Source organism: Plectropomus leopardus, chromosome 6, assembly GCF_026936395.1.
Source record: "Plectropomus leopardus strain MGB_pleo_1.0 chromosome 6, ASM2693639v1, whole genome shotgun sequence".
Taxonomy (NCBI): domain Eukaryota; kingdom Metazoa; phylum Chordata; class Actinopteri; order Perciformes; family Serranidae; genus Plectropomus; species Plectropomus leopardus.
In genome coordinates this window covers 14,852,249-14,868,151 of record NC_142181.1, presented here as the reverse complement: position 1 = coordinate 14,868,151, position 15,903 = coordinate 14,852,249, and the positions used below count along the sequence as shown (strand labels likewise).

General features: G+C 41.6%; 1 protein-coding gene and 1 long non-coding RNA gene across 2 annotated transcripts; one reads left to right on the top strand and one right to left on the bottom strand.

Annotated features, from left to right (window-relative positions):
* Window positions 1-19: 19 nt before the first annotated feature.
* On the bottom strand, window positions 20-5,210 carry phox2a (paired like homeobox 2A). Its single transcript, XM_042486019.2, has 3 exons — window positions 4,647-5,210; window positions 2,885-3,072; window positions 20-2,329 (listed from the first exon to the last, which is right to left on the bottom strand). The coding sequence occupies exons 1-3, from the start codon at window positions 4,867-4,869 to the stop codon at window positions 1,835-1,837; spliced, it is 906 nt and encodes a 301-aa protein (XP_042341953.1). The 5' UTR covers window positions 4,870-5,210; the 3' UTR covers window positions 20-1,834.
* Window positions 2,192-14,476, top strand: LOC148189344 (uncharacterized). The gene is made up of 4 exons (XR_015776792.1): window positions 2,192-2,348; window positions 4,614-4,845; window positions 14,232-14,289; window positions 14,389-14,476. It is a non-coding gene; the product is annotated as an uncharacterized LOC148189344 (long non-coding RNA).
* Window positions 14,477-15,903: the final 1,427 nt, after the last annotated feature.

The window sequence follows — 15,903 nt, the reverse complement described above, 5'->3', positions numbered from 1 at the left end:
TCATTGAACACATCATGTAGTGCTTCCATAATGTAGATTTATTAGAATATTCAGAGTAGTGCTATAACTTCTCATTCACTAGAGCTTCTGTCGATTCATAGTTTTCATGGACGTGTTTGTCTGTGAGACAGATGCTCCGCAATGAAATAAATCTGTAAAGCAACATGAGAGAAATTAACAAAAGGCTACCTATTATTTATATTACTAATTACGGAATTTACAGTCACAAAATTTCATGGAGCAATTCAAATAAATGTGTGGGTTTCCTCACCGACATTATAAAGAATATTAATAAATACATGTTTTTCCTTTGCTTTTTGAGTCTGGAGTAAATCCTCGTCAAAAAGTAAGCTCTGAAATCAGTCTTGTTTCAGTGTTTTGCTACAAAATGAAACAGAGATGATACACAAGCAACTTGGTGAGAGAAAATACAAACAGCTGCTTTCTTTGCCTTTTTGCAAAAAAAGAGGTCAACAGGAAATAAAAATCAGGGTATTAATGCACATACAGTAGAAAAATCCAGAAACTGTCTGCATCTCTCTCTATATTGCCAACATTTAACCGGCTTGCATTTATGAGAAAGACCATCCCATATTTGTCGGCTGTGGGAGACTTGATGAAAAACTGATGAAAAGAGTCAGAGTGTTGGATGAGTTGTAAGTCCGCTAGAGTTCAAATCATGTACTGAAGCAACAATCTCATTTGCTGCCATCAGTCCAGCAGGAGAACTGTCAAAAAACTCTTCAGTTTGTGACGAAAGTGAGAAACCAGCTGTGTACCAACAACTGAAGTCTGTTATAATTAGTTTGATGTTTGTAGGTTACACTCTGCTCTGTGTTTTCACCTCTGTCCATCCAAAGAACGGGGCAGAAAACTGCAGGAGCCTTAAGTTCTGCGTCTGCTTTCCCTCGCTGAATTTTAACAAAGTGCCCACTGTTTGATAGAGAAAGGCATGATGGGACAGAGAGAGTGACGGGATGGGACCATAAAGCCTGAAAGGGAGAGTTGGGGGGGGGTCACACTGAGGATGAGAGTGGGGGAGTCAGGACTCGATACAGTAAAGAAGGAGGAAGAAGGGATGAACTGGGGAAGTGTCTGGTCTGGACCTGGCTGCTCTAATTGGATTTTGGGGTGCCCTGCTCTGTTCAGCAAAGAGATTTAGGGGGACCCTGTTCCCTTCTGGTGTCAGGGGAGCTTAGAGGAAGTTGTGCTTGAGGATAAAAGTTTGTTTTGTTTCCCCAGCTGAGACTGGAGTGTGATGTTTAGATTTCTGCTTTAAACTCGTACCTGACCGCCATGCTCATCAGAGCCGGCGCTGCTGTGTTGCAGTGCGGAGAGTGTGGGAATGTGGGTTTAAGTGAGCAAGGACTGAAAAGACAAAGGAAAAGAAACTGTGTATGAGTGTGTGAATGCATATCTGATGTGTTTATCAGTCAAAGTAGCATCATTTGGACACTGGTGTGTTAAGGGCCTGTACATGCAGAGTGTTGCATCCTTGGATTGAGTTTTATCTGAGGAAGAGTGGTGTCTTGTCAAACTGTATGAGCAGATCTGACTTGAGGGTGAAAACAGGTATAAAACTGATCATGTTCAGAGTTTTGCAGGTGCAGTTGCATAATATTTTGGGGTCAGAGTTAATGACCAGACCTTTGACTTATCTGAACTTTGAGCAGTTTCACAGGATGTGTTTTTTAGAGAAGAACCGAGGGCCTCTGAGCTACAGCAGACTACAACAGTGAATGCAGCGTTATAATGGGTAAGTCCTGACTCTCAACAAAAGCTAGAAACTCCTCACTGCTCCGTCGACAGTTCTCATTTTCTCTTCCTCTGTGCTTCAGAACAGGTTCGTCTTGATGGTGGGGTTGGGTTTTCTGTGGAAGGAGGACAGGACTCCAGCAAAGGGCCCGGTCATACTGTCCGCCGGCTGCCAGGCCTTCAGAATCTCCTGAGTCTGGGCAGCAGGCTGAGCCACGGCCGGGTTGGACGGCCCCAGGCTGGACCAACTGGGCGGCTTCAGCCCCTGGAGGACCGGAGAGTTGGAGGTGTTGACGTAGACGTTGTTAGCAGGGGCCGGGCTGGGGCTCAGGCTGGCTGGGCTGCCCAGGTTTCCATTGGCCGAGCCCGGCAGGGAGGCCGTGCTGTCAGGTGTGGGGCTGCAGGTGGATTCTTTGGACTCATCGTCGTCAGATGAAGATCTCAGCTCTCCGCCCTTCTTCCCCCCAGAGCTGCTGCTGGAGCTGCTGCCCGTGGTGCCACCAGAGCTGTTGGCTTTGGCGTTGGCTGCACGCTCCTGCTTACGAAACTTGGCACGCCTGTTCTGAAACCACACCTGTAAAACACAGACAGAGGTAAAGTTAGTATCCGAGACACGCAGACAGACAGACGTTAAATTTAAGCCTTTTGAAACTGCATTAACAACGCTTTTCTTGTGCTGCAGTCAGACGCCTTTACACGTAGGCTATATAAACCTTTAAGGAAATTGGTTTGATTTCTTTCAAAATCATGGGGGGCAAAAACCAATGAGCAACTTGACAAGAAATGTCCAGCAAATTGCAAGAAATAATTAGATTTAGGAATTTTTTTTTTTTTTTAAAGCTAGGTAAAGCTGGGTTTCAGATGATGATATTTCTGATTATCATGATTATATATTCAAAATTATTTTGTAAAAAAATTAATAATAATAATAATAATTTCTGGGTTTTTTTAAAACGTTTCCATTATTTGTTTGTTTCTTTGGTGTTTTGTCCTTCCTAACACTGGGTCACTCCTTTAGTTAATTATTACCTTCTTATGTTTTTGAAAGGAGTTTGCTCAGGTTTTTCAGGTTTAAGTTAAGTGTCATTTAGTAAAAGAAAGCAGAAGAACAAAGGTCTGTTGCTCTTACTTGTACCCGCGCCTCGGTCAGGTCTATCTTCAGCGCGAGCTCCTCTCGCGTGTAGATGTCCGGGTAGTGAGTCTCGGCAAAGACCCGCTCCAGCTCCTTCAGCTGGGAGCTGGTGAAGGTGGTCCTGATGCGCCGCTGCTTCCTTTTCTCGTTCAGGCCGGAGGGGTCCGAGAAAAACTTGTAAGGGACTGAGAGGTGAAATAACATCCGTTTAGTGATCTGAAAGCACCATTGAAAACAGTCTGACTCGCGGTTTAAAACTGCAGAAGACACTGATTAGGCCCTGCGTATGTCATAATTTATAAGATTTGGGTTTTTTTTTTTATTAAATAACTTTGAAACGATGATATTATTAAATCTTTTGTTAGCAGCTGTTTTTTTGTCATTTAACAGCCGATTGTATTTTCACAATTGTTAATGTGTTTTGAGGCGTTTTAATTGATTGTTAAACCCATTGAATTGTGTTCCTAGCCACTGAGACTGTATAATAGGCCGAAGGCCCAGAGGCCAGATTCAGAACAAAACGCTGAAAAGCCAATATTGGCTTTATAAAGCTGGTTCATTTATACTCTTTACATATTTATTCCATTTTCATGAACATGTTTCTTTTTAATAATGCTAACATTGACTTTTGGAAAAAAAAACACATTTATCTGAAAATAAGTCACAAATGAGGGTGTTAATTGGGATAAAATTGGGATGTTTATCGAATGTATCAAATAATTTAATAATAAAACCCTACATTTTACAGGGAGTGTTAGTCCGTATGCACAGACCCTCACTTTGCAACTAAACTGTATTATTATATCACGGATGTTAGAAATATTACAACATACAGAGCGAGCATTTCAGTCTATGTGTAAGCCTGCCAAAATCACTTCTTTAAGAAAAGAAAACGAACATCATGAATACTGAGTTTAAATAAGGCTATTGATTGTGATTTATGTGTAATTTAATTTAAATTTTAATTTAAGGATTGGACACAATTATAGCTACATATGACTGCAAATGAATCTGTCTTTTATGGGCCTATGACCAACAGGTGTATACAGTATTTATGTGTGATTCGTCAAGGTTTATTTCGTTTTGGGTTAAGGGTTTAAGGACGTATTTCTTCTTCTTCTTCTTCTTCTTCTTCTTCTTATTCTTCTTCTTATTCTTCTTCTTATTCTTATTATTATTATTATTATTATTATTATTATTAGCCTGTCTAAATTGGGCACGTGCATATATAGACTATTGTCCCAGTTATAGAATTACAATGTTTCACCTTTAAAAATCTCTGAATTTATAAAAGGCATCGTCATTTGAAAAATAGGCCTAGATAAATAACATAAAAATGTAAATTACTACACTGATTTGACATGCAAATGTCTCTCTGCATATTCTAAATTATCCTATTTTTTGCAGTGATTTTTTTCCTAAATCAGGAAGGAATTTTGTTAAGATCAAATTCACGTAAAATCGTTTAGGCCTTAAAGTGTAGTCTATAAATTATAAGGTCGACAAACACGAAAAACAGTGTTGATATTTAGATGTTTTCTTTATTTGTGAATTGTAAGTGGCAGCTCGAGCCGGAGGAAACGATGGACATTACGAAAATGATACCTTCTATAACCTTTTCTTTCTATTTTAATAAATAGCCTAGTGTTAATACAATGTTTAGTATATAATATAGTCTTAATATAATGACCTACATCCCACATAACCTTTCTTTCCATCCCTGCAGACCTTCAGAGGAGTAAAACGGAAGCTCGTGTACCTGAGGAGTAAGGTGTGGGCTGGTGCTCTCGCAGGGCTCCCAGGGTGCAGCTGGCCGTGCTGAGCGGGGTGCAGCCCGGGTTGGAGAACGGTCCGCTGCGGATCGGGTTGTATTGAAAGGAGCTGGCCTGGCTGCACGAGCTGAAGTCCGCGTAGGCCGACGCTTCCATGGCCGCCATGCAGGAGTCATAGGAGTTCAGGTAGGAGTAATCCATCTTATACATGGAGATCAGCCGGTGCAAACACCGGGCTGCAAACAAAAAACGACGAGGTGAAGTCTGAGCAGAGGTTCGGGTGTGTCTTCAGGAGCCCCTTATTTTAGGAGATAGTGAGTAAACTGTTCAAACCAGTCAGAGTTGTTGAGTCTCTCCAGTATCTCCGGTGACTGTTTGCGCGTCTCTACAAAACTCCTGTCAGCTTTGTGGTAAATATCTCGCTGTCACGCGGCTGTTTTTCGTGTATATTGGTAAATAATCCAGATGTTTTCCTCTCTACGGCTCTCCTTCTTCACTTTCTCCTGCTCTCGGTTTTCTCCCTTCAGTTTCCCTCCCTGGACTGCAGTTCGCTCTGCTCTCGCGCTCCGTTTGACAGCGCGCTGCGGCTCGCGCGGTGTTTATAATAAACTTGGCAGAGCGCGAGACAATAGCGAGGCGGTGGTCTAGTTTCCATGACAATGGCACCAGTGAGTGAGCGTGGACACGGACGGCCCCCCTCCCACCGCTCACTGCACCGCCCACGCGCTCCAGAGCACGGCGAGCTCGCAGGTGTCAGCAGAGTTAAATCGTCAGTCTAAAAACCAAAGTCTTGACCAAGTCTTCTTCATTTAAAACAGCTATAATGTTGGTGTTTCCTTTATCGGACGTTTCTAATTTCTGGTGAGTCAAGTCTTCTCAGCCCACATATGACCAAAATGACGCGTCAGTCTGTTTCAGTTATCTTAAATAAAGCTATAAACTGCGTTTATTAATCAGCTCACAAACTGTCGTCGAAATAAGGACATTCCGTTCAAGACAGCCACTTCTATGCTTATTTTCTGCCCCCGAAATTGTTGTTTCTTCTCTCTTTTACTGTTTTGAAGAGATACGCGAGCTACAGTTGAACTGCCTCTTAACATGCTCATAAACCACGTCCGGTTTGTAAATTATAATTTATGTTTGGTATTAAATTAACTTTAGTCCATCCTAGCACTCAGAGAGTGGGACTTCTTGGGTATAAAATACAGTGTCTGTTAAAGATCACAAGAAAGGCCTTTTTATACGCCCGTAGAGATTTAAAACATTTTTTAATAAAAAGTAGTAGCCCACATGCTCGGTTTGGAATTGAAATGTTTCCGATAATGGACGCCAAAGAAAACACTCCTGATCCTTTCTATGTTCAGAGAGTTAAATGTGAGATTAATTTTGCGATTTCATAGCCTATATGATTAGTATATGCCCCGACCAGGTTATAGTGAATATATATACGCGTGACTAAAATGCAGTTTATAAGCAGGTGCAGGTTGAGCCCCAAATAATGACTCGCACCCGGTCAATATTGTTTCACTGCCCCTCAAACGGCTCGTGGAAACAACTGCAGCTCAGCCACAGAAGTCTTTATGTGAGGGAAAGCGTCCAGATGTGACGGTGATTGGTGAGATTAAAAGCTTTGATTTGATTCCGATCACTTTTACGGAGATGTCACCAGAGTGAGCGTCACTTTGATGTATAGGACTAGAGAGGGAAGTGGCTGCAGAGACAACTGAGCAACCACGACAGGCTAACCATAAACGCATTGACGCTTCATAAATTGGTTTAAGTTTATTGTTCGGTGTCATACAATGTGATAAGTCATATCCCACACGGCCTCCATCACACCACACCACACCACCACACACACACACACACACACACACACACACACACTGAGGGCTTAAAACCGGCAGGCAGGCTCGCGCGCATCTACTTGTTTCCAAATCTGGTGCTATTTTAAAATGTGACGGCTGCATTACGGGCTCTGTTGACTGCTGCATTACAGGCTCTGTTCACAAAATTAACTTGCATTTTATTAGTGGATAAATGTCCCCAAATAATATAACCCACAAACCGAAATTACGTTTTACGTGCATGCGAGAAATTTATTAAGTTTGGCGTGCGTGCATGCTTCAGCGTGCGCGCTCTTATCTCTGCTTGACCAGAGGCGGCATGATGATGCGCTTTAATTTCATTAACCCAACACGCGCGCGCATGCGTGCCATTTGCTGCGCTGTACTCACTTGAACTACAAATAAGTATAAATAATAAGATTTGTTTAAAGCGTTTATTGTGTGGTTGGTGAGAGCTGGTGAATGTTTGGGGCGGAGCGGCACGCGGTGCTTCTGTTGATACAGTTGTTGGTCTTGTGCTGATGTTGGCTCGCAGGTCTGGTTGAACATCACTCATGTCTGCTGTGTGCAGGGCCTTAGACAAGAGGGGTTTTTTTTTTGTTTTTTTTTTTTGATTTATGCAGTTTTTCCTGTAATTCAGTCTTAAAGAAATATATCCCACTGAATAGAGTCAATTGCAACATTTAGGATGTGTGCGTTATTGCGCACGACATCACATGTCCTTCATATGGTTCAAGGCAGTTAACAATCGGAGTTAGATTTAAGAACTTGATCGATTTTTAGTTGTAACTTTAATATTGTAGACTTTGTGTTACGTGTTATGTATAGTCACTGCGTTTCAAATAATACGTCATTATTTATGCAAAATATGTTTCAAATTTGGAAACATCGGTTTCGCATGTTAATGCACCTCGTCTGCAAATATTTTGTGACTTTATGCACCTGCCTTCCATGAGAGCATGGTCCTAGTCTGCCCCTATCTGCCCCCAAACTCTTCAAATAAAAGTTTCGGTTCCTGAACACATGAACAAGAATATATGCTACTGCAACACATATATATCCTTAAAAATAATAATAAAAATCTCTATCTGATCCTTATATTCTTTAAGCCACTTATAAATATACATGTTATACGCCTGTGATTTTTTTTTGGCTTCCATTAACCACTCAGCTCCCAGGCCACACCGTCTGTTGTGTGTCCTCTTCCCGTCTGGTGGGTTCAGAGGTGAGTTTACCGAGAAACTTAAACTGTTTCAAAGTTAAACTCTCCAGGCCGTTTCTGCCTCCCCAAAAAAGAGCATCCAGGAGCGACCCTAGCTCCCGCTTTTAAAGCATTTAAACTTTAATCCCTTCAAAGAGGGGAGCGGTCTCTTCCAGGCCGCTAATCCGCCCTATAGTGCTGCAGCGCAGGGGGAGAATTCTCCTCTGCGGAGGCTTTAACTTTGGACTTTTACATTCATGGGGCGATTTGACGGAAACAGTAACGGGGATCTTTGGCATTCATGACGTCTGAGTCAACAGAGGGGGACACAATGGTCCCCTAGAGGCTCCTGAGGGCCCCTGAGAGAGGAACCCCGGCTACAGGGATTATAGGCCCATGGAGGAGTGGGTTATTAGAAGGGGACATTTTATGGACGCACTTAAGGCTGTCCGTTTTTAATCAGAGTTATGATTGACTTAACTTTAAGCATCAATCCACTTTAAGTGACCAGTTTGTGTCAATAGCACAATTAAAAAAAATAGGTTTAATGGCAGGAGACAAAAACTGTAATCATAACTAATTAAGCAATTAAGACAACTGAGCAATCAACCACACGTTATATAAAGGAATTGTGAAGGAAATAGACCTAACATAACACTACAACAAAGAATTGAGAATATATTTAAATGGTTATTATGATAAAAAATCGAATTTTTCTGTGTTTTGTCGTTGTGTCTCTTTATTAGTGGATATAGGTTCTCCGTTCAAGCCTCAATCTGCGTTGTTTAATGATCCTGATACATCATTCGTGTTAACCCGAGTATAACCCCCCCCCCCCCCTCCTTTTTTTTTTACTGAGAAAATATATTCCTCTATAGGGGTAAAACAAGCTGCACTAAGCTTTAAATTCATACTCCATTAATTATCCTGTCTGTCCATATTTCACACAAGAAAGGGGCATGATCTGCAGAGAAATCCTAATCAAATTCCCGACATTTTTTCCCTCTCTGCTCCCATCTTTCCTGCCACTGTAATTGTTTGTGATGTTCTTCCACCGACTCGAGGTCTGCGGGGCTGCATGCAGATTCGCCTTAACGACGCAGGCAGTGGGATAACTCGTGGAGTGGGTGGAGAGACTGGTCTCTATGATGGATGGCTGCATGGTCTAGATGGAGAGATGGAGAGGTGTATGGATAGAGACAGGGGATAAGGGATGAGTGAAAGATGGGACACCGGTTTAAAGAAAAGCCACGCGGGAGGCCCCAGCCCGGTTTCTGTCCTGTGACACGCGGTGGTGGTCTGAAAACCAAGTGAAGCTGTCTGTCACAGAGAAAGGCTGCCAGCTCCATCCATCATGAGAGCTCAAAGAAGAACATGTCCCGTGTGCCGAAAGCCGTTTTCCTGCTTTAGACTGAGGCAGTTATTGATCCTCAGGTCCGGAGAGTCTGCCTCCTCTTTGTCGAGCTTTGAAAAAGCGTCGTTTAATTCACAAATTACACCGTTTCTATTATTCTCACATAAATTAAGAGTTAATTAGGGCCAGTGCCACCGGTCCGGTCTTGTACTTATGAAATCAAACTGATTTACCGTTGCATGATGTGAGCATGCAGCTTATGGTTACCGTGTAGCTGCAACAAAATGCAACTGGTGGACAAAAAAAAAGAAAAAAGTAAACAAGCAGATGTCTAATGTTTAGTGTTCTGACAAGACTTAACCCTCCATGCCAGCATGATTCCGTCGAAAATTACATTTTAGTTGTGGTTAATGTAATAAACATTAATATAACTAATATAAACGGTTAAAATAGCTGCAATAGTTTTAACATCTTAATTTGTGCGTTTTTAAAATATTGTATATATTGTTGTAATAAGTGATCTTATTTCGCAAATAAATTACAACTACATTTTTTTAAATTTAGATTATACTATTAATTTTTTTTACGATATGACCCTCATATCTTAATTATTAACAATTGCTTTTAAATGAATATGTCAGAGTCATTAAACATTATTTACATTATGTAGATTTTACACGCACTTCTGTGTATTTTCTCGTTTTTAATTTTTCTGTTGTGCATATTGAATTGTTAAACTTGTAGCCAATCATGATAGGTAGGACGTGAACATCTTAACACTGTAGTCATTGCACTGTGTCAGGTTATAAATGAGTCCCCTAATGCTGATTTAATTGCCACCTGTGCGTAATTCGGTCGTGCGCAAAATACGCAGAACCGCTGATTGGATTTCCCGTTTGGTCTCAGCATGTGCCCGTAATTTGACTCATATGTAACTTTTAAACTCCTAACAATAGTTTAGATTATTGACAATAAATCCCTAGTTATATATATATATATATATATATATATATATATATATATATGTGTGTGTGTGTGTGTGTGTGTGTGTGTGTGTGTGTGTGTATATGTGTATGTATGTATAGATATATATATAGATATATATGATCTTATATTTGAATTGTTAGGACCCATTAAATTTGCCACAGCTTTATCCTCCACTAAGTTGCCTGCTTTAAACCCACCAGGCCGGTGAGATCCGCACAGCCGAGCAGCTGGCTCTCCACCTGCAGTGTCACTAAAATGTGTCGTGTCATCGCCCCTCTTAAGATCCTCTTCTTTCCTCCGAGGTGAATTTGATTGCGCATTAAATAAAATCAGAAATCACAGACCCAACCGTTAATACCGGCCTGTGTCTTTACAGCAGCAGAGACTGCCGGTGCATTTGATTTGCCCAGTGATGGATGAGAGACGGTGCGGGAGGGAGGGGGGAGAAGAGAGGAGGGGGTGATGGGCCAGGAGCCGGGGGGTCCCGTCGGTGCGCCTGTCCCCGCATTTCAATCCCCAATTACCGGAATGTACCATGACGCTCCGGCTCGAGACGACGGCGCGCATCTAACCGGGTTAGAGACAGGAGCAACAGCAGCCAGTGTAGGAGTTACACTCAACTCTTCACTCAGGTGGTGTTGATACACATGATCATAATCAGTGTGTGTCCACAGCCAACAGGAGGAAAATAAAACACCGATACCAAGATAAACTGTATATATTCATTTATTTCTCAGTCTGGGCCATATGTGGGTCACATCTGTAATCTGGACCAAAGTGCATCACCTAAGAGAAGTCGTGTCATTCCTAATAACAAAAACAGCTTGATAATTTATGCAAACATCATCAAAAACACCAGAACATTTAGAGGCAATTTGCCCTGCACACCATAAAATCTGACAAGTTGATCTTACTTAAAATAATCTTGGAAACTGGTTGCCTTGAAAAAAGAAATTATAACTATTAATCTTAAGGTTATTGTTAAGTTTACTCAAAATTTTGCTGCATTTTCTTAATTTTGTGAAGAGTTTTGCAACTCAAGTAACCAAAGTAAGTTTGACTTAAGTTGATCATCACAAAGAAGATTTTGCCAATGATGAAGTTAGGAGATGTAAGAGTTATGCTTTTTTACCATGTTTAAGAAAACACAAGAATAACTGACTAGTTTGCAGCCGGCAGAACACTAATATATTGCTCAAAATAGTTTACTGAAGCTGCAAAAACTTAATCAGTCTCGTCACTTTTAAGTTACAACTTCACAAAACTAAGTAAATATAACTACATTTTAAGTAAACTTAACAATTAGATATAAAGTAAACAGAAAATAAGACTAGTAGTTATATTTACATACATTTACAGCATCATATTTGCTTGATGAGTTTGACTCAACATAATGTAAGTAAAAACTCCACAAATTACCATCAGATTCGCTCAAAAACGTGAATTGCAACATAAGACAAAATAATTATGCAGCACAAAGGCTCGTCAGGCTGAACTATTGTCAATTGCCACAAAATGTGGTCATTAATTTTAACCCATCAAATGACACTCACACTAATTTAAGTCCACTCTTACATCAATCCAACATGCATTCATCAGCTGGAATATGACGCAGAGCAGCTGCGGTTATTCGCATGCTGCATACATCTCTCCACTGCGGCACCAGACCTGTATTATCCTAATGGATAGCGGCATGTTACTTAAAAAAGAAGCTTTTTAGGATAAAAACCAGGTCCCGGGAGACCACAGTACACACACACACACACGCACACCACAGCTGGAGCAGCGAGGGATGGCCGCGCGCAGGAGAGCTTCTCCAAACACGCTAATTAGATCTCGAGCTCTGGCCCCGCGCTCTGAAAGCAGCCCAGCGGCGGGGCGCGCGGAGCTGTGGAAAGTTAATTGAATTAAATTCCCTCTAAACTAATTAGGCTGCAATCTGCCACGCGAGCTGTCCCTGAGCAAGGTTTGAATTAGGCGGAATGGATTCTTTCCTTTTCTTTAAAAGAAAGGAGGGCAGACTGGTGTGTTTTTGGTGGGGTCCTTTATTTGTCTTTTATGCTAATTCTCCCAGGGGACTGTCACGTGATTGCCTTGCGGTAACCGGACGGTATCCGGTGTGTGCAACCCCGGTCCGCCGGTCTGTCCCCGAAGCGCAACAAAGTCTCCATAACTCCGGGCGTGAACACAAGAGCCACGAGTCTCATTTGAGCAAAACCAAAATAAAAGCCTCCAGCAGGTTGGCTGTGATAACTGTGCTGCATGAATGAGGAGCATCTTTAAAGCTGAGAGGACTAAGGTAATGGAGGTGAAATCGATCGCTTTCCTGGGGGAGAACAATGAGAGAGAGAGGGAGGGAGGAATGAGAGGGAGTGCGGAGGGACACGGATGAAAATCCCCCGTTAAGAGCAGGGACAGATATGATAATGGGAGAGCCTCTAGTAGTCGTTCATCATTCACCACCTCCACCTGGCTGCTGCTGCCCAGGCTGCACTGCAACTGCACTGAAATCAAACACACCCAAACTTCTTCACCAATCTTTTTATTTACAGAGCTGAGATTAGCATTCATAAACCCTGGTGTGCATGAGCCAAATTTCACACATAACTCAGCATTGTTCAGTTGTACACGCAACACATTCTAGTACACAAACTGGAAACACTAGTTACACTCACAATAAATGCCCATAGGAACAGGGTCTTATCTGGATAAACACAGTACTGTTTCAATGTGTGTAAAAAGAGCAGTTTGAGTTATCCAAACTACTCAATAAATCCTTTTGTTGTGTTAATTTAACATTAGGGGTTATAATATGAAGAAGGAAGACTGGAGGTCCTTTGAAAGTACATTTTGAGCAGAAAAAGGAGGGAGAGGTTAGACTTATTTATTTTGTCAATAAGCAATAGCCAAAAAAATACAGAGGCACACTGTTTTATCAGAGTTAAAATGCTTTTAATAATTGGGCTTAGCACCTACACATTTAAACTTAATGTCTTCATTAGGGCATATAAAGATAAGTGGCAGCTGATGTCAGGTGCCAGGCAATCAGAGCAGCACTGGATAATTGTCACAAGTGTAATCAATGAAGTGATTGTGCACACACACACTCAGGGCAACTCCAACAAAGCACCACTGCACTCAAGGCCAGCAAATTCATCACATAATCAACACCAGATACATGCCATATAATTCCATACAAAAACATTTCTAAAAAATAACAATATCCAAAATTTGTAACGTCATGGGACTTGAATCCTCAGTATAGGTTCCGATGCTCCACTGAAGTTGATCACCTGTAATGAGGAGAGAGATGAGGTGTAAGGGACTTAAGAAGGTGGTGTTGCGGTATTTCATGACAACATATCTTTTTACAGATATGGAAAGTAGTCCAGCTCCCATGGCCTCTATACCCACTGCTTTGAGTGAGTCAGGGTCACAACCTTGGTGCGGTTTGGGGTAGTCCTCATTTTCTGGCATATTTGTGTTCAGTGATTTTGAGTGCCAGAGACCTAGACTGGACTGGAGATTTATTTGCTCATATTTAAGCCTTGTCTGCCTGAATTTATGGTGTAAATGTCTTTATTTACATCCTGTCATGTGGGGTGCTTGGCTGCAAATGCGAGTTGCTCATGTCCCATGGCGTCTGTGGGCGGCTGTTTCAAGCTTATTCAGAAGCAGCAATAGGTGGACTATGAGACAGTGGGGCCCCTGGTCGCAGATATGCAAAAGGCCCCACCACCTTTCCTACATGAAAGCAGAACACAAAGATTTTGGCGGTTTTGCTTCCTGTTTTGTTATTCTGTGTCTATTTGTAGCTTTCAAGCATCTTTTTATGGTTTTACGCCTCTGTGGTATTTTTTTTGTCCCCTTGTGATATATTTGCATCTTTTTGTCGTCATTCTTCTGTCTTTTTGAGGTAATGCTATGTCTATTTTGGTTGTTTTTTGTCTCTTTGTAGTCATTTTGTGTCTCTTAATGTTTGTTTTGCTGCTGTTTTGCTTCTCTTTGTTGTTCCTTTGTATCTCTTTGTGGTCTTTTTGAGTCCCTCCCAGGCTGGTACTAATTTGATTGACATTTTGCAGGTGAAGACCAGGGAGGCCCTGACACTTCTGGGCCCCGGGCTTGTGCCTGATAGGCTCGTATGATAATCCATTCATGTTGATCTTGTGGCTCTATGTTGCAGGGGCATCTGCTGCTGCTTGGGTCCTTGTCTTTGACCAAGGGAAGAGATTCATAGTAAGGTAACAAAAATATACTGGTCCTCCATTTCTCTCCTCCCATGTTTGACCTTTTTCCCACTTGCTTACCTCTCTGTTTTGCTTCTCTCTCACACCTTGAAGTCCCCTCCATTTGTATCAGAAGCAGAAGGTGGAGGAGACACACCAGGACAGAGAGGGAAAGACAGACATATGGACACCAGAGCAAGAGGTAAGGACTGAGAGAAAAAAGTGGAAGAGAGAGAGAAGCTACGCATGATGCGGAGGGAGGTTGGGGAGGGAGTGAGCGAAATGTAGCGAGATAGAGTGAGAGCGAGGTTAGGACGATGGAGGGCCAGGTTTCTGTTTCTCCATAATCTAATCAGAGAAATGGCAGCAGTCAGAAATAGCCTGACGGACAGACTAAGAGCCTCTTCTCTCTCCCCTCCTCCTCTTATTCTTGTCTTCCACCTCAGGGAGGGTAAATGGATACACACACGTGCACACACACACACACACATACGCCAGCTTGACTTCCTAAAACCATAAAGTGTAGATGTGTTTGAGGGTTATAAGAGATTGGGAAAAAAAGCCTTGAGGTATCAGAGCAAAACCTGATCTACTGTCCAGATGCAGCCACTTTGGAAAAAAGGTCTACTGGCGTGTTGCTCCTTTCATCAGCTTCCCAACATGCAGAAAACATTTTTAAAGCATCCGGCAATTCCCCTTTTTCCAGTTCCCAGGAAATACAACAAAATGATAAGCTTTTGAGGCCGTAACAAATCCAACAGTGGGCATTATGAATGCACAAAATCTTGTAATGAACTGTTCAGCTGAGGTTCATGGGTCTAGATAAAAGTTACCATCCTTTACCAGGGCTGGGCAATATGGATAAAATCAAATATCACAGATTTTTTGACCAAATATTTAATTTCAGTATTGCTACAATATTGTAGGGTTGATCACTAGTGCTTTCACAAAATATTTACACAATGAGATTTTTGATAAATAATGATCCTCAATGTGGATATGATGTCAAAGTGTATAAAGACAAATAACTAGAGCAGTCTGGTATGTTCAGAAAAGGACATCACTTTACTATAATGCAGCCTTTAAAACCAGGAAAAGACATCACTTACACAGTGAAATGATATGGTTTTATTGGAAGAAAATCAGGGCTACAAGTAACAATTATTTTCATTGATGATTTATCTCTTATTTATTTATTTTTTTTATTGCTAAGATTCCAAGATGTCAGAAAATATTGAAGTGTCTATTTCAAGATGCCAGAGCTCAAAACATCTTCAAAGATAATAGTAGAAAACTGTTCTAAAGAGGCTTTAATCAGAAAGTGTTTGGCATTTTTGGTTGGAAAATTAATTGATTGACAGAATTGTTTGCAATTCAATTCCTGGGGCTGATCAACGAACCCATCATTTCAGCCCTACAGAAAATAATTGCAATGTTATACTGTAAATCAACAGGAAATGACAGCTGTGACGCTGTAGATGTGTGTAATAGGCTAAATGTGTGTGTTGTTGGGGGGTCCAGGCGGAGCACAGTAAGAGTGAGTGTCTTTTTCCTGCATGCTAATTCCTCCCTATAGAGAAGACATTCCTGCAGGCTGTGTGTGATGTCTTTTACATTTCCGTGGCATTT